Raw genomic sequence first — 19,321 nt, forward strand, 5'->3', positions numbered from 1 at the left:
GACACATTTTACTGTACACGGTGCAGTGAATACAAAGAAATCCCGATGTTGGAGTAGTGTTGAATTGCGTGTTGTGCACAAAGAGCCACCGCAGTCACCATAAGTGATTGTGTAGTGTGGATTCGCAAGCATCTTTATTCTCGGTCCGTTCTTCTTTGAAGAGAATACGACCAGAGGGCCTGTCAGGTGTACCATGACGGCTGCACGTTACTAGTATCTCGTTGTACAGCGTGACTCCTGCTTCGGAAGAGTGCAGATGTGTGGAAATCACTGTCTTCATGCAAGGTGGGGGCAACGCCTCATGTCGCTCGCCCAGTGAAAGACCTGCTTACTGCAACCTTCACGAACATGTTATGTCCGGAGATTTTCCAGATGCATCTCCTGCAAGATCACCTAATCTCAACCCGTGTGACTTTTGACCCTGAGAATAACTACAAGAACGATTTTACCAGGATACTTTCGGTCTCTACGTGAACTGAAGGCCAGTATAAAGAAACAAGGTGCTCAGATTCCATCGGAACTGCTGCAAGCAACTGTTGATCACGTCGTTTTACGGATGCAGCACCTCGTCGCCGTCTCCGGTGTTCCTATTGAACGAACTATGTAAGAGGCGGTTAATAATAAAATCATTCACAGCGGCACATTGGCAACTGGTGATCAAAATTGGAACTACTTTTTTCCAGCGTAAATCGGTTCCACATTAACGCATTAGAAATTCTACCAACTTTCGCTGCCTTACTATAATTACAGCGCATACTGGACTTCTTTGAGTAACTGCACTTTAATCTGTTATAACCATTCGGTATTTTTATTGTAGTTATCTCTGATTCAAGGGAATGGCTCTACATAGTACTTTGTTGTGTTTGCGCAGTTTTGCCCATATAGAGTACAATTTTTAAATTTAATCTTGTTTTCCATTTATAACAATGAACCATAGGCCCATTAATTCATTAGAAGCGGCTTACGAAACCCACTTTTTACGAAGAAACACTGATTACGCAAACAGCAACCCTGTGAAACGCCCCCCCCCCCTTTTCTCTTGTCGTCCATGAGATACAGGAAGCAATAGACAAAACTGCAATTGTTGAAACAGTGGTTATTGACCTCCATAATGCATTTTTTTTTTACATTTAGACGTCAGTATGTTCGTCAGAAGAGGAAGAAGTGTCGGATGTGAAAATTATTTGTCACACACTCCAAGAGTGTATTACAGGTCTCCTACTGTACCAAACATTCTAGCAGATAACGTCGGAATCGTAATGAGGCTGTCGATGGGTGTTATTGTTGTATACAGGGCAGTTGCAGTAGACAAATGCTTGAAGTGAAATACAGGGTGACTTGCAGAGGACTGGATTTGAAACAGATGTACCGCCTCATACCAGTACAAAAGGAGTCAGTTGCCGACAAGTGAGAATCATTTCAATAACTCATGGTTGTAAAATACTAATACGTATTATTACACAGAAGTACAGAAAGACTGGCAAAAGCCAGCGTTCGAGAAGATCAGTTTTGATTACCGAAAAATGCAGGAAAATGCGAAGCAGTACTGACTATGAGACATGACATAGAAGACAGATTGGAAACGGGCAAACGTACTTTTATGGCTAATGTAGATTTACAGAAAGTTTTAATAATATAGAACAGAGTTACCTTTATGATATTATGTAGGTAGCAGAGATGAAATGCGGGGAACGAAAGGTTATCCACAGCTCGTACAGAAACCATACTGCAGTTAGAAGAAAAGGACAGGAAGGGGATGCAGTATTTGTTAGTTATTCAATCTGTATACTGCGCGAACAGTTCAGCTAAATAAGGAGATGTCTGGTAAGGGAATTAAAGATCTGGGAGAAGAAATAGAAACTTTATGATGTGCTTATGGCAACGTAATTGTCTCAGAGACGATAAAGTTCTTGGAAGATCAACTGAACGGAAATGGGTAGTGTCTTGGAGAGATATTGTAAGGTGATCATCGACAAAAGTTAAGCAAGGGTAATGGAACGCATACGATGATGACTGAATCATATTGGGAAATGGGTTACACATGGATGCTTTTCTATTTGGAGAGCAAAAAATTAATAATGATACAACTAAATAGGATATAAAATGCAGAAATACAGTAGTAAGAAAAAAGACATGTTTGCATCGAATACAAATATAAATACTAGGATGTTGTTTCCGTAAATATTTGATGATTGTAGAAGTATATCGATATGACACACGGACGATAAGCGACACAGACAAAAAGAGAACAGAAGCTTTTGAAGTATGGTGCTACAGAAGAACGCTGAAGATTAGCTGAGCGGATCGGGTAGCAGCTGAAGAGGTGGCGATTCGTTCGGGAGGAAAAGACAACCTGACTAAAATAAGGGATCGGCTGATATAACACGCCATGAGAATTCAATAAATAATGAATTTGTCACTGGACGAAAGTGTAGGGGGTAAAAAGAGTAAATTGTGACCAAGACTTTATTATGATAAGCAGGCTCAAGCGAATGCAGGTTGTAATATTAATCCCAGAATACTGGAGGGGGGGGGGGGGGTGTTACGTTACTTTAAAACACTGCAAATTTTACTACTCCAGATTTTATTCAAAGGAAGTCATAATTTGTATGTTATTTGCTAGTTAGTTTTATATCTCCATTGGTATGTTACATACAAAGGCAAAGAAGTCGTAATTTATGATATGCACTAGTTTCACATTACTATAATTATTATGACTCCAAGAGTATGTATCCACAAAATGAGTAGAGAGTCTTCTGCTTTCTTCGACGGTTACTCCGGGTTCTTCAACCGAATCGTCATTTGCTATTTCAGCGCCTGGATCTACATCACTGTCATCTGTACATACAATGTTAACTTGTTGAAGAAAATCTTCCTCTTCACTAAATTCCCCATTATGTCTTTATCAGCTTCTTAAAGCTAATCACCCTGTAATCAGTGTCAAAATCTAATTCAGAATCACCCAAATGTTTCAAATAGCTCTGAGCACTATGGGACTTAACATCTGAGGAATCAGTCCACTAGAGCTTAGAACTACTTAAACCTATTTAACCTAAGGACATGACACACATCCATGCCCGAGGCAGGATTCGAACCTACGACCGTAGCAGTAGCGCGGTTCCGGACTGAAGCGCCTAGAACCGATCGGCCTCAGCGGCCGGCTCAGAACCACCCACATTGTGCTAATTTTAGCAGTAAAAGGCGAGATTAGCACTGATGAGGACCAAAATGTGATACAACATAACAGTCTCCCAACTGTGACTGCTTGATATTTCACGTACGATGCCACACTAAGAAATTCTAAACGATATATCGAGTATGGCGACTATTATAAAACAGGCACACCATTAGCAAACATTCCTAATATTCACGACAAAGGCATCAGTGCCAGCAAACCGCTGGTGTCAGGCAATGAATAATTCAGGTATTCTTAACAACTATGTTTTCCATTAAGGTACTCATGAGCACGTGTCACTAATGTGTCCAGATTGGTGGGAAGCACGGAGAGATGCCGTCTGAAATCGTAAATTTTACGAGAGTCTGGTAAAGCAGGATTAATGCAGAGAAGAAAAGGCTTGCGCAAGACAGACAAGCGTGGAGAGCCGGCCACTTCAGAACCAGACTTCGGACTGACGAACGCAGCGATGTCTAGCGCGGAATTAGGCGGGGAGCAACATTGTTGTACAATCACTGGAAAGTCAAAAGTGTTAAATACCGGGTGATCAAAAAGTCAGGATCAATTTGAAAACTGAATAAATCACGGAATGATGTAAATAGAGAGGTACAAATTGACACACATGCTTGGAATGACATGGGGTTTTATTGGAGCCACAAAAATACAAAAGTTCAAAAAATGTCCGACAGATGGCGATTCATCTGATCAGAATAGCAATAATTAGCATTAAAAAATAAGACAAAGCAAAGATGATGTTCTTTACAGGAAATGCTCAATGTGTCCACCATCGTTCCTCAACAACAGCTGTAGTCGAGAAATAATGTTGTGAACAGCACTGTAAAGCACGTCGGGAGTTATGGTGAGGCACTGGCGTCGGATGTTGTCTTTCAGTATCCCTAGAGATGTCGGTCGATCACGATACACTTGCGACTTCAGGCCAATAATCGCACGGACTGAGGTCTCGGGACCTGGGAGGTCCAGCATGACGAAAGTGACGGCTGAGCAGACGATCATCACCAAACGACACGCGCAAGAGATCTTTCACGCGTCTAGCAGTATGGGGTGGAGCGCCATCCTTCATAAACATCGTACGTTCCAGCAGGTGTTTATCAGCCAGGCTGGGAATGATGCGATTCTGTAACATATCGGCGTACCTCTCACCCGTCACGGTAGCAGTCACTGACGTTTTGCTGCGCAGCGCCATCTGTCGGACATTTTGTAAACTTTGTTTTTTTTGGGTTGTAATGTCATTCCAAGCATGTGTGTCAATTTTTACCTCTCTATCTACATTATTCCGTGGTTTATTATGTTTTCAAATTTACTGACTTTTTGATCACCCGGTATTTTACAGTATATGTCTGGCGTGATTTTGAAGGGAAATAACTCTATAAAACTATCAGATTCGTTCGAAGCATCCTAAGGAAATTCTAGTAACAGCTTACGAAACACTTGTTCTACATGTATTTAACTATCGTTCCTGGTTTTTGGCTATAACCATCGGCATCTTTTTGATTAATCTTATCAGACGATGTTCTGTTGGAATGGCGACAGTCCTTACCGACTTCTGTCTCCGTTTCTGGCCGGATCGATCGCTGTTCTGATGTGTCTGGCTTCTACGCTCATCCTTTACGTGGAGGCGATTCATGAATAGCGCAGCAGGCAGGTGAGAAGGGGCATCGTTTCTAAGAGCGCTTTCATGTGCACACACCTGGGCCGCGCTCCGTAACAAGTAATCTCGGGCCACAATGAGGGCGCGCCCGCGCGCCACGCTTACTTAGCGACGACCGGGGAGGCGGCTGCGGCGCGGCTGTGAAAGGCGGGCAGTCGGCGGCCTGGCAGCGCGCTTTGTGCAGGTGGCGCGCCGCGCATGCGCACTCACCAGACGTGTCCCAGACGGCGAAGCGGATCCGATAGTCCGCCACGTTGTACGTCGACGCGTACTTTTCGAAGCCAGTCGGCGTGTACACCTGCAACAAGAGAACGCTCGCTGCAGCTACAGCTCCGACCTCTTCACCATCTACACTCTGAAAATTGAGATCGTTGTACTGTAAATTATCTAGCTGTCGTAGGTTCACGTGATGCACAGTGCTGCGTGCTCCGCCAGCTACGGCACACTGCTATACGCACACAGGGTCCCAGCGTGGCTCCACGTAGTTACCTCACAACGAAGCCGCGGCTACTCACCAACGCCGATTTCTTCCAAATTACCATTAAGCAGGGATTGGCTAGAGCTGAAATTGACAGAAGTAGGAACTTCAGAATGCAAAGTGCTTTGGAAAAAAAAGCCTATTTGGCACGGCTTGTGTGAGGCATCAACCATTTGTGATAAAATACTTCCAAGGCAGCACTTGTACAGTGAAAAGAATATGGAATGTTACAGAATGTTCCCCATGAGAGAATTTTTTATTTTTTTTTTAATTTCAGTAACGTTACTCACACTGCGAATAAACCGAAGTAACGCTCAATATACTGTTTTTATTAATATCTTCGTAAAAGGGCTGAAAAGGAACGGCAAAAGAAAATTGCAAATAGTTACCAAGAAATAAGTGTAGTAACAGCGCCCACGGGGACTGTGAAAATAGTTTTCCAAGAAGAGACCGCACTTAAAAGTGTACAAGACTTTCGTTTGTCTCATTTTGACATTCGAGCAGCCCTTGGCAAATGTATTCAAACAATAAGTTCTCCTGTTTTTAAGTGTCAATCATCAACTGTAAAATAGTAAAAGAATCCAATTTTACACTGAAGAGCCAAAGAAACTGGTACACCTGTCTAATATTGTGTAGGGCCCCCGCGAGCATGCAGAAGTGCCGCAACACGACATGGCATGGACTCGACTAATGTTTGAAGTAGTGCTGGAGGGAACTGAGAGCATGTTGCAAGGCATGCCAGATATGCTCAATAATGTTCCTGTCTCGGGTGTTTGGTGGGCAGCAGAAGCGTTTAAACCCAGAAGAGTTCTCCTGGAGCCACTCTGTAGCAATTCTGGACGACTGGGGTGTCGCAATGTCCTGCTGGCATTGCCCAACTCCGTCGGAACGAACAATGAACATGAATGCATACACAGGTGATCATGCAGGATGCTTACGTACATGTCACCTGTCAGAGTCGTATCTAGACGTATCACGTGCCCCATATCTCTCCAGGTGCACACACCCCATACTATTACACAGTCTCCACCAGCTTGAACAGTCCCTTGCTGAGATGCAGGGTTCATGGATTCATGAGGTTGTCTCCATACCCGTAAACGTCCATCCGCTCGATACAATTTGAAACGAGAGTCGTCAGCCATCAACAATCCAATGTCGGTGTTACGGGCCCGAGCAAGGCGTTAAGCTTAGTGTCGAGCAGTCATCAACGGTACACGAGTGGGTCTTCGGCTCCGAAAACCCATATGGATGATGTTTCGTTGAATGGCTCGCACGCTGACACTTATTGATGTCTGACCACTGAAATCTGCAGCAATTTGCGGAAGGATTGCTCTTCTGTCACGCTGAACGATTCTCTTCAGTCGTCGTTGGTCCCTTTCTTGCGGGATCTTTTTCCGCCCTCAGCGATGTCGGGTATTTGCTGGTTTACCGGATTCCTGATATTCGCGTTACACTCGTCAAATGGTCGTACGGGAAAATCTCCATTTCATCGCTCCCTCGGAGATGCTCTGCCCCATCGATTGTGCGCCGACTATAACACCACGTTACAACTCACTTAAATCTTGATAACCTGCCATTGTAGCAGCAGTAACCGATCTAACAACTGCGCCAGACACTTGTTGCCTTATATAGGCGTCGCCGTGTGCAACGCCGTATTCTGCCTGTTTACATATCTCTGTATTGGAATACGCATGCCTATATCAGTTTCTTTGGTGCTTCAGTGTATATGCGAAGTCTTCGAGTATGCCTTATAATACCCTACCGGAAATTTATTTGCAGTTCCCAAATTTTCCCTTACCTGCGATTTCATGCTTTTTCTACAGAAATATTAATAAAAGCAATAAACGGAGCATTATTTTGGTTCATTTGCAGTACAAATCATGTAAAAATAAACAAAAATTAAGGAAAAAGAATTTCCACATAGGAACTCGAACGCACGACTCACGTACTCTTTTGTACTCTTCCTACCGCACCGAGCAGTGCCCTGAAACAATAAGTAAGACGGTTATATTTACATCGAAAAACGCCAGAAATGCTTCTTTTCCTTAACGCTGGGCCTGCAGCTCCCACTTTTGTGATCTTTATTTCTGGCCAAGCCCTAGATGCACTACCAATCTGAACAAAATCGGCGATGATTAGCGAGCGCGGTCTCATCATTTAGAGCGTACACTTAACAGGAGCTTTGTAATGCTTCCGCGAAATGATTTAAAATGGTTCAAATGGCTCTGAGCACTACGGGACTTAACATCTGAGGTCATAAGTCCCCTAGACTTAGAGCTACTTAAATCTAACTAATCTAAGGACGTCACACACATCCATGCCTGAGGCACGATTCGAACCTGCGACCGTAGCAGCAGCGCGGCTTCTGACTGAAGCACCTAGAACCGCTCGGCCACAACGGTCGATTCATACTAGATAGACACGTCACGTCATGTCACGTCCATTCGCTTACCCCAGTACCGAATGATGAAAGTAAAGTTATGAGTTACCATCCGTGATACAAGAAGTCGGCGTACAATGTCGAACTTGCGGAAATAAACAAAGCTAAAGTTTATTAATGGCCAAAGCAAACTTCATAATATATGTCCTTCATCAGTTTTGTGTGGTAAAGTGGTGAGAAGTGACACAACACTTCAAAACATTGACATCCATTTGCTTGTGAAAATATATAAATACAAACACATCAAAAATATTTATAAGGGAATAAATAGAGGCTATTTACCTTAACATTATATATTGCCTTACGCAACTAATAACGTCATAAAAAGCTGTATTTTTCTCCTTTATTACAACTGAAATTTTCACTCAAAATGGCATTTAATGATATCTGCTTTATCATTTTACGTTCTTATTTATATACAGTATAGGCGTCAGTTCTGTTCTGTTATTGTGGAACTTTCAGATACCTGATCTCACTTTTGGAAGAACACTAAAATATATCCAAGTTGTCATGGAACATTTGCAATTTGCCACGAAAACAAAGCAAAATAATAAGATTAACGTTTAAGAAAAGACAACAGCACAAAATTCCCTACAATAATATGAGTGAGCACGACGAACAGACGTTGTATTCCGATGTTAGCAGACGACGACATCATCAAAACTTCCTTACCAAAAAATCTTCGTGCGGCGTGACCTGGCGGTGTGTTGACGACCTGTGTGAATGCTGTCGTTTTAAATGCTTTGTGGAATGTTTTGAAGTGACGTGGCGAAAGTGACGTTGCGTGAGTGATGTGACGATCAGTGTGAAGTGGCCCTTACCCGTCGTCCGATCCATACGGTGGTAGCGCTGTCTGAAGCCATAGAGGCCGCTGATACCAGGGACGACTTCCTTCACCCATCAGATAGTTCGGAGACAAACATACTTCCGTAGATTAAGACATAAGCGGACACACAGCTTCACTCGGCGACTTGTCGCTGTTGCCAAACAGTTGCTGCTGTTCTCGCAGTTATCAACCAGCAGCAATCAACAAGTGACGATGGCACAGCAGGTATCACAGTTTATGCCTATACTGACAGTAATCCTGACTGAACAACATCTAGATTAGTTAGTCATCGTTCACTGAGTTGCGTTACACCAGTGTTCAGAACTTTTACATTAATATCAGACATTTTCTTTACACAAAAGTTCAGTGTTTTTGTGTAATATTATCTCAATAAGGGTTTGTTAATTGTTGCTCATCGTGTTATTAACATTATTTACGTTTTAGTTCAATAATGCCCCATGAGAAGACAATTAAGGCATACAGGCTCACCTCATCAATACAGCGAGAGTAAGGGGTTCGCTTCCTGCTATTTTGATGTTGGGAGCCTTCCTTATTTGGTGAATACAACGCCCAGCACAGTTATTTGGCCTCAAAAAACAAGCTTTCCCGTTTAGTATTTACTCCTTTCATGACGTGATTGCTGTATCTTAGAAAGCGATCTTAGAAAAAGTGCTGACGTTCTTACAATATTAGCAAATATAACTACCGTCGGGGAATTTTAGTATGCGTCTTCTATGCCTTTATTGATTGCACTTGCAGCAGCAGATGAAACCTCAGCCCCGAACATTATTCAGGGGTTCCTGAAGCTGTGTATTACCAGGAAACTGTTACTCGTCTCACTCAAAAGAAGTTGGCGCAATATTTAGCTATCGTCATTGGGTTTTCATTTCTTATCTTTACCCTTACCTCACAGGTTACCACGTTTGATTTTTAGCAACTAAATAAATAAATTAATGGAACTTGCAGATGAATACGGTTCAGTATATAGAATATGATTCTACATGTCTATGAGGAGAATGGCGCAGGTGAGACCAGCAAATAAAATCCCTGAATATTTGGAAGGTAGAGTGACACAGCATAGCTGGACGTTGGAAATTAGAGAGTACAACAAAACTAAATAAATTCTAAAAAAGAAAAATAGGCACACACCACAAAAAGAATTTTGCGAATGCGACGGGAATCGGTAGATGTGATGTAAATGTACCATCAAACAGATGATTACAATTTCAGAAAAAAATGGATGATTAATTCAAGAGAAAGAGCTTCACTAACTGAGCAAGTCAGTAACGCGTTGGTTCACCTCTGGCCCAAGGCATTAGGATTTAACAAGAACGAAGACAAGCAGTAGTAACTGTATCCAGGCGGGCATCATCTTGCCATGAAGGGCTACAAAATGGGGCGTAAAAGACCATCGACGTACTGCTATGCTATAAGGCTGCCATGGATGATAAACAAAGCGGTCCTGCTACAAAATGAAATGGTAAACCCGACCATCACTCCTGGTGATCGAGCCGTATGGCAGGCGAAAGTTAGATTGGCATCCCACCGCTGTCCGGGGCATCTCCAGTGAAGTCTTCGAGCTGGAATGTCATTGACTGGAGCAAAAGTGTTTTCATTGATTAGTCCCGCTTCAAACTGAGCACCGATGATCAGCGAAAACGTTTCTGGAGACGCACCGAGCAGTTGCATCCATTCATGTCCATTGTGAATTCCGACGGTCTTGGGCAAATCCTGCAGGATAATGCGAGTGGCTGCAGGAACACTCTTCTGAGTTGAAACACTTCCGCTGGCCACCAAACTCCCCAGAAATTAACATTATTGAGCATACGTTAGATGTCTTGCAACGTGCTGTTCAGGAGAGACCTCCATCCCCTCGTACTCTTACGGATTTATGGGCAGTCCTGCAGGATTCATGGTGTCAGTTCCCTCCAACACTACTTCAGACCCGGCCGCTGTGGCCGAGCGGTTCTTGGCGCTTCAGTCCGGAACCGCGACCGCTACGGTCGCAGGTTCGAATCCTGCTTCGGGCATGGATGTCTGTGATGTCCTTAGGTTAGTTAGGTTTCAGTAGTTCTAAGTTCTAGGGGACTGATGACCTCAGATGTTAAGTCCCGTAGTGTTCAGAGCCAACCAGCTACTTCAGAAATTATTCGAGTGCATGCCACTTCGTGTTCCGGCGCCTCTGCACGATATTAGGCAGCTGTAGCAGTTTCCCTGAATCTTCAGTGCACAACAGCGCCACCTGCAGCCCTGGCTATCATCTGCATTTATACTGAAGCATACATTTCTCGCGGTGTTTCCGTATTTTAGTGCGGTCCCTGTATATGGATATGTAGTGGTAAAAATTAAGAAATTAACAGTTTAAAAACAATGAATACTGAAAACATCGGACAAGGACAAGCAGGATTCAAGCTCCGACGGTTTCGTACAAATTCATTTATGTACACAGACAGTTCATTATAGGTTTTGATGAGAGATTTTTCGAATATCGTTTGATTGTATTGACTTGAAAGTTTAAATTCTTTATACCGCCAAGGGCTATGGATCGTAGTATGCGACATAATTTTCAAGTAGATACAGCTATTCGTTCTTGAGAAAAATTGCTCTCAACAGACGGAGGGACATAGGCATGCGGATAACAAACAACAATAGTTGTACTCTCGCCCGTTTCGCTGTAACTCCATTCATTCTGCCACGTATTTAGTTTCAAGTGCACGAAATTGACAGTGGGTGATTTTCTTTGTTCCACGACTTGCTAGTTTTGTCAAACCTTTTTACGAAATCAATAGGGACCCTCACGACATCTTACCGTAATATCTACCGAATAGATCCCGAAGTTCATCAGCGAATTATCGGTCGGTGTTGTGCCAAAGCCCTCGTGTGTCTAAGGAGCAGAGCCATCCTTCTGTGGCCACAGTTCGGCTGTTCCCTCGCTCACAAAGGCCTGTGCAGCCAGAAGCTTGTTACGAAGCCTATCATGGCCGCGAAAATGCTTTTGTGCTATGTTCTCACAGCATGTTTCATACCTTATCATTGTCTTTGAAGGCACTGAAAGTTTTTTGGCATTCTGTTGCTTCCTTTATGTGTGATTGGGTGAATATGGCACTCGAAGTTTTCCGTTTTCGTGCAGTTGTACTCCAAGGTATCGTGTTGTAACCTCCCCCTCACTTATCGACCTTACTGACAGTGAAAAATTAAACCGCGTGTACCTAATGGAAATTTGGGAAAAGCAATCGTCACCAAAGTTAGTCTGTCGGTAAAGAGGGAGGAAACGGTTACATCTAAATGAAAGGAAAAATGCAAATGAAACTGGTGGAATTTAATTTTGAAAAGGGGTAAAGTTAATAAAGAAAGTAAATGTGCGGCCGTTACGTTAACAATTAACTAGCGGTAATTAGATATTTGAGATTTGGGGAAAATTACGGTCGCCAGTCATAAGGACAATAACTACTGTAACTGAAAAAGAAAGGTTATTACACATATAATTAGCACTAGAAGCGTGGCAACTGAAGGTTGACACGTGTAGTGTGAAAACTGAAAGTTTGTCAGAAGTAATAAATTTCGCTACACTCTGACTTAATTTAGCAAAAGAATTAATAAAACCGGAAAATAGAAAGTTAATTTAGTGACTGAAGTTAATAGTGAGCTTTCTTTCTGAAGCACATCGAAATTCAGTTAAATACGGTTAGTCTTGGAGTACCTCAACAATCATTTCAAAAGCTACTTGAATCTACGCAATTTAGAAATAAGAGATTTAACTTTGAACTTGAATTAAATGATTCTGAACAATTAACAACAGTAAAATTTAGTACGTACCAAGCTGAGCTGCAGTCACAGGTAAGCTAAAATACGGTAACAAAACTCGCACTCTTAATTTGTGCTTGTGTAATCTAAATATTGTAGCCAGCTATGAATACCTTAACTGAACTTTGAAATTAAAGCAGTGAAATCGAATGATGCTGGCGTTTGAATTTCAACGACACTCGGGTTCATTCCGGAAAAGGAACGGACCCTGCTTGGTAATGCAATTGGGACAATGAGCAACAAAGGTTCACGCTACGTTGCTGTAATTTAGTTATGAAAATGGAACAGTTTGAAAAGCTGAGGTCTGCCATACAGTTCTAAAACTTTACGTGCTTCCAGTCTTCCTTGTTGGTTGATTGAAGGTTCGAAGCCGTCGATCGAGGAGATGTCGACAGTCACTCACTGTCGGCCGTCGCTGTTGCAGAAGCTGGATGTTGGCGCGCCTTCTTCTTGACACGGTCACCAGGCGAAACGGGCTCTTGATGTGCGCCAGCTAATGCTTCCCGTCCGCGACACCGTGTCAGAAACTATCATCGCAAGTCGAGCGCAATTACATGTTGCCCAACCCCGAAAGCGCGGCAACTCGCGGGAGCGTCACACAACGCACCTGCTCCACTGCACCACCCCAGCCAGACCCTCTCTCTGCCCGCGCTCCACGCGACAGAGTTAACACTACCAAAGATCTTAAACACTTTGGTTCTCCACACGACCTATCGATGTATTCGTTCGATAGCATAGTTTTCCCTAAGCCAGACCCAGCGTATAAATACAAATAATATTCACAAAACAAACCAATTATAAATCGACATAAATGCATATATATATACAAATAGTAAAACAATTACAATATACAGAGACACAGAAATGTAATATATTCAGGTAACAAAATAAGGAAAAAAATTTGCAGTGCAATTGATGGAAATAGGAGGATATGCATTTCCGGCGTTACAGTGTGACTGTTTACTTGTTGAGATATATTCTAATATTACTCTGGGATTTTTACCTAAGGAGAATTATCGTGGAACTACTGCTAGTTCGTTATCTTTATCTTTGGATACGGAGAGGGGTTCATTTGTTATTCGCAGCTGAGCTCATGAGTTCCCCGACGCCACAGACATCGGCGGGAAGGGACAGTGGAGAAGTGTCCTTCAGAGGAGTAGCCTCGCTCGCCTACGGGTTGCCACAGCCGAGGTATGAATGGAGCGGGTGCTCCCACCTGCTGCTAGACAATGGCTGCACACGTCATGCGTGGGGGAACACACTCACTGAGATTGGCACAGACGCGTCTGGCAAGCGGCAGAACCGTTGCTCTACGCAGAGTACACGCTCCTTTTACGCAGCAGCAGCAACGTAAATGGAAGCGTCGTGGACAGGCAAAGTTGCGTTCTTGATTCCCACCATTACTACTTCTTTGTCAGGCTAGGAGGTGATTGCACTAACAACGAAACAAACAAAAAGTTACTGTTGGTTTATTTCATCGCATTTCCTCTAGAGTCGTACCTAAGATTAACACGGCGCTCATAACATACACCATCTTAATTTGTATCTTAGTGAATAAAAACAAGACTAAACAGTCTTACATTCTACACGTCGATAGGAAGTTAATGTGTTCTAATTTTCAGTCGGAATACTGGCTTGATGCAGCACTGCACGCTAGTGTATCCTAACCAAGCATCTTCATCTCTGAATGTCCGCCCCGATAGCTGAATGGTGAGCGTGACAGATTGCCGTCCTACGGTCCCGGGTACGATTCCCGACTGGGTCGGGGATTTTCTCCGCTGGGTGTTGTGCTGTCTTCATCATCATTTCATCCCAATCGGGCGAGCAGGTCGCCCAATGTGGCGTCGAATGTAATAAGACCTGCACAAAGGCGGCCGGACCTGCCCTGCAAAGGGCCTCCCTATCAATGACGCCAAACGCTCATTTCCATTTTCATCTCTGAATAACCACTGCAACTTACTTTCACTGGTGCTTACCGTAGTCAAGATTTGGTTTGGTGTCCTGTCTATCGATACCATCTTATAGTCAAGTTTTGCCACAAATTTCTTTTCATCCCAATTTAGTACCTCCCCATTAGTTACTCCATGTAGCCGTCCAATCTTCAGCATTCTTCTGTAGTGGCATATTACAAAAGTTTCTATTCTCTTTTTGTCTGAACCGTTAATTGTCCATGTTTCACTTTCGTAGCCGGCCGATGTGGCCGAGCGGTTCTAGGCGCTTCAGTCCGGAACCGTGCTGCTGCTACGGTTGCAGGTTCGAATCATGCCTCGGGCATGGATGTGTGTGAAGTCCTTAGGTTAGTTAAGTTTAAGTAGTTCTAAGTCTAGGGTACTGATGATCTCAGATGTTAAGTCCCATAGTGCTTAGAGCCATTTGAACCATTTTCACTTTGGTACTATGCTACAATCCAGATAAATATCTTCAGGAAAGAATTCCTAACACCTCCTAATACGCCTTTATTGTCATTTCCTGTCTGCATTTCATATTCTCTTTACTTCGACCGTAGTCAGTTTTTTATCTGCGGGAATAGCAGATTTCATCTAATATTTTTAGTATCTCATTTTATAAACTGATTCCAATAAGATTGCTCGGTTTATTCCGACTACATCTCATTACCCTTTCTTTATTATTTTCGGTATATATCTCATGAGATCATTTCAAGATACGGTATTATCAATTTCGTTCAGCTGTTATTCGAAATTCTTTGCTGCTTATGATAGAACTACAATCTCATCAAAGCAATGTGTTTCTGTGGTTCGCTGAATTGAAGGCCATGACTGAAAAGAGAGCAAATAAAATAAACAAAAGGATGTAACTGACCTGGAATGCTTTTAAAAAACGAAATGTGATATTGAAAACTAAGTTTCGCATCCAGTTTGTCTCAAACTGTAAGTTTACAGTCGGTGTATATTACTTATCAATACTTTTGACAAAGACAAAACGATTCAAAATCTGAGGATTGCTCATCGACTAATGGAGAAACCTACGGCGGGAATTCTTGGAAGAGACTGAGTAGCAGGCAAGAGGAGCAGGGAACAGAACGTTGTGGAAGTCGTACTCACAGCTACGATGAAACTGAAATGAAGTTGCAGACGGATGAATTGGTGGTAGATGGACCAAGGAATATCTCTGATTCAATTCAAGAGACACGAAAATACCAAGACGTCCTGTTAATGAAAGATTAAAGGATGAAATTAAATAAAATGCAGGAAGAATATGAACGCCTCCATCTGAAGACTGAAATGTATGGAAATATTTCGAGAGGACTGCATCTAGTAGGGTGAATTAAATGGTTGATTCTTGCATGGCGAAGTTTATATTACACAGTGTCATGTCGTATCATTTTCATCTGAATATTCTGACTTTTCATGTCTCAATTTTATCGTACCTTTAAGAGGGACTTGAAGCCTGCAAATATTGTGAACCCGAGTATCAACAAATAGTAACAAAGAACTGCGATCTCCGACGGCTGCTAGAAATACAGTGTTTGAGCATTCCCATACGAAAACGGTCGTCGCCAATTCGACGTATCCAGCTTGGCAGAAAGGTATTTCCTCCCAGAGAAAACAATGAGCATTTCCACTCCGAGCTGTCTTAGTCACAACATTGCACCCGGAATTTACCAGCACATACAGGCATAGATTATATTTGACCCTGATTCACGTGTTTTACATGAACGGTGCCACCACTTGCGTAATCCGGGTACACTTCACGCAGCAACTCTTAACCTGAATCAATCTTTAGTCCCTCTTCATTTCAGAAACCTTAGTTACTTAGACTGCTGCAAAATCAGTTTTAGGAAGGAATATGAGGTTTCAACGTCCAATGGACCACGAGATCATTAGAGACGAAGCGAAACCTCGGAATGGGGAAAAGAACCAACCCTTTAATTACTGTAAGCGATTTGTGTAAATTACAGAAACCCTATACGCGGCGTCGCATGAGGAGTGCTTAATATTCGTGGATACTACATAAAGTATTATTTGAAGCAAAAAGCCTCTTATGAACATATGCCGTATTTCGGACGGTTTCCGAGACAGAACACGTTTAATGTACATTGTTATTTATTTTCTGTATTGTCCACTACACTGTCAGATTAACACATGTACAACAATTAGTGAATGTTACAATACGCGTTTTAAAAATGCCGATTGAATACCTGCAGAAAGTCAACGTGTGCTGATAGCATGACTACTCTGCACCTTTTCGACTACGTGTTGTTCTTCCTACACAGGTTGTAGAACTTTACGTCCAGGAGAAAAAGAACAACTGTTTCAGCAATCTGATGAAAACCCTGGTAAACACTATACGATCAGGATTTCGACGAGTCCGAATGCATCAACGGTATTGTTCGACAGTAACAACAGCACCACCATTACAAAAGCGGTAAACTTATCAGCACATTCTTCATTAGTGTGGATGGGTGACATTTTAGCCAGCGCTTGTGCAAACACAGTTAACCGGTGCTTCTCTCTAATATACTCTCAGTCTCTCGCGCTACTACAGTCACAAAATACCATGGACAGGTGCGCGTTCAACAGGCTAGTTAAAAGGCAGATAGGTATACTAGCAAAGAGATTGAAAACAACGAGATAGTTCGGGCTAAAATGAAAGGTCATAGGTGTTGGATGGGTAAGAAACATACACGCGTGCCACTAACCCTACAAACAAATTTAAAATGCTCTCTCTCGGAAACCATTCGGAACAGGACGTATGTCTGCATGCAGTTTTTTGTTTCAAATGAGCGTTTCTGTCGTATGTCTGAATGCTGACCATTTCTCCTAGGACATTCTGAATCGTGTGTGTGGATGGCCGGATGGGGTTATGAACCACCGTCAGTGTCTTATCGCTGTGGCACCTCCCTCCGTATACCTGAAACCAATTTTCAGTTCTGCTCAAAATGTTGAGCAAAAGACAATGTGCAGCACGTGTTCAAAGAACGAATAAAACGAGCAAATGTAGGTTCCTAACACAAGGCAGCTCTACGGGAACCATACTGTGATACATTCAGTGATTTTTTGCACAAAAAAAATGGATAGAGAGAAAACGAGCAAGGACGCATAGAGCATATCTCCTCGGCTGGTCTTGTCACTGCGATATAAGGCACGTAAAACTTGTCGGGTCCCAGACATCTCTGTAACACAGAACGGCAATCTCCTCCACATGCTGCTGTTCTGCAAAGGTTAACGCGGCGAGTGATTTCAATGCCATTCCGCGCTCCAAAGAACGATGTCCTGGGATCACGAGGATCCCTCCGATCTGCCGGCGCTATTCATCCATTTGGCGCTGCCTTTAGAGAAGGGCACAACACAGTGGCGAAAGCTCCTTTTGAACGCCCCTTTGGATGGGAACCCCACAATGGAAGCGGAGTCCCGCCGTGTTGGTCGGCTGTTGTTAGCACGCGGCGCGGTGCTGCCGGCAGCTAGGCAGGAGGAACCAAGCAACCCAACTCGCAGCGGTACGACCGCGTCTCCCCATTGACTAACCCAGTACTAAGGGACCTAACCCCAGCCCCGGAAGGCCGAGGTCACCGTCGCTTGGTCCCAGCCCTCTTTCCTCGCCACACAGCCACTATTTATCTCCCGTCACATCCTGCTGCGGACGTAACGAATACCCCAGCCGACAGCTGCTCGGGCTCGTTTTATTGCCGTAAACGTAACGACTATATTCCCTATCGCACTACCACCTGTCCCAAGAAAGCTGTCACTCGTGATTTTGTTTACTGAGCACTGTTGTGACGCGTCTTATATGCCATTCAAAACATTGTAGACAGTAATTGCACTAGTACCGTATGTACTGTTTGCTTGTATGTCGCTGACATTAAAGAAATTTATATTCCATTTGAAATAGCAGTCAAGCAATAAATAGTAGTTCTCCAGTATCACATCGATCCCTGCAACATAGACTGTACAGGGGTTGGACAAAAATACGGAAATACCGGGAGCAATGCATGCTTGAACATAAATGCAGATGCTAGCTAGCTACGCTAGCAGTTTGCGCTGTTGTATCTGGGCACGAACGGTACATGTGCTATGATCTCAATACAGGGTGTATCAAAAAGTATCATCCGATTTGGCACGTCAATATTTCTGGAACTAATGAACATATACGATGAATATTGTTTTTCGATGAACGGGAAACTCAAGAAGTTTCTTTCATATCTTTTCATATGTGTTCTCTATGTACCCCTTGACATGCACGACATATGTCAATGCGCTATTCAAACTGTTTCCACACTGCAGCGAGCATGTCTTGAGTTACAGCTTCCACAGCTGCTGTTATGCGACGTCTCAGTTCACTCATTGTTATTAGTAACGGAGGCACATAAACAGAGTCTTTTATAAACCCCAACAACCCCCTGACATTGGATGCAAGTAGCGTGAGGCTGAATCATTTGGTCTGGTGCGACCGATCTATCCTTTAGTAATCGTTTGATTTAAAAGTTCTCGAACTTCCAGATGCCAATGAGGCGGTGCCCCATCCTGTTGGTAAATGAATTCGTTCAAATGAGTCTCCAACTCTGGGAAAAGAAAGTTCTCGAGCATATCTAGATATGTGCTTCCCGTAACAGTGTTCTCGGCAAAGAAAAGTGGACCATACACCTTTTACGGCGAAACTGGACAAAACACATTACATTTAGGAAAGCCCCTCTCATGTTGTACAACTTCATGTGGTTGTTCCGTACCCCATACTCTCACATTTCGATGGTTCACCTTTTCATTTATATGGAATGTTGCCTCGTCACTGAACACTAAACGTGGGAGAAAGCTGTCATCCCCCACCTTGCCAAGCACGAAATTACAGAGCTCCATATGTTGTTGTTTGTCACCTTCACGAATAGTCTGCAGTAGCTGAAGCTTGTATGATTTCATGTGTAAACGTCGACGCAAGACACGCCAGACGGGCGTCGGTGGCATGTTGAGCTGTCG

The 19,321-nt window shown here is 43.1% G+C and overlaps 1 protein-coding gene across 1 annotated transcript in view; it reads right to left on the bottom strand.

Annotated features, from left to right (window-relative positions):
• The window catches only part of LOC126161860 (ras-like GTP-binding protein Rho1), a 306,122-nt gene that overhangs the window by 71,728 nt on the left and 215,073 nt on the right, over nt 1–19,321 (bottom strand). The window contains exon 2 of the mRNA XM_049917976.1: nt 5,055–5,142. Within this exon, the coding sequence (XP_049773933.1) occupies nt 5,055–5,142 (88 nt within the window). The remainder of the gene's footprint in view (nt 1–5,054; nt 5,143–19,321) is intronic.

The sequence above is a fragment of the Schistocerca cancellata genome, chromosome 2 (genome assembly GCF_023864275.1).
Source record: "Schistocerca cancellata isolate TAMUIC-IGC-003103 chromosome 2, iqSchCanc2.1, whole genome shotgun sequence".
Lineage (NCBI taxonomy): Eukaryota > Metazoa > Arthropoda > Insecta > Orthoptera > Acrididae > Schistocerca > Schistocerca cancellata.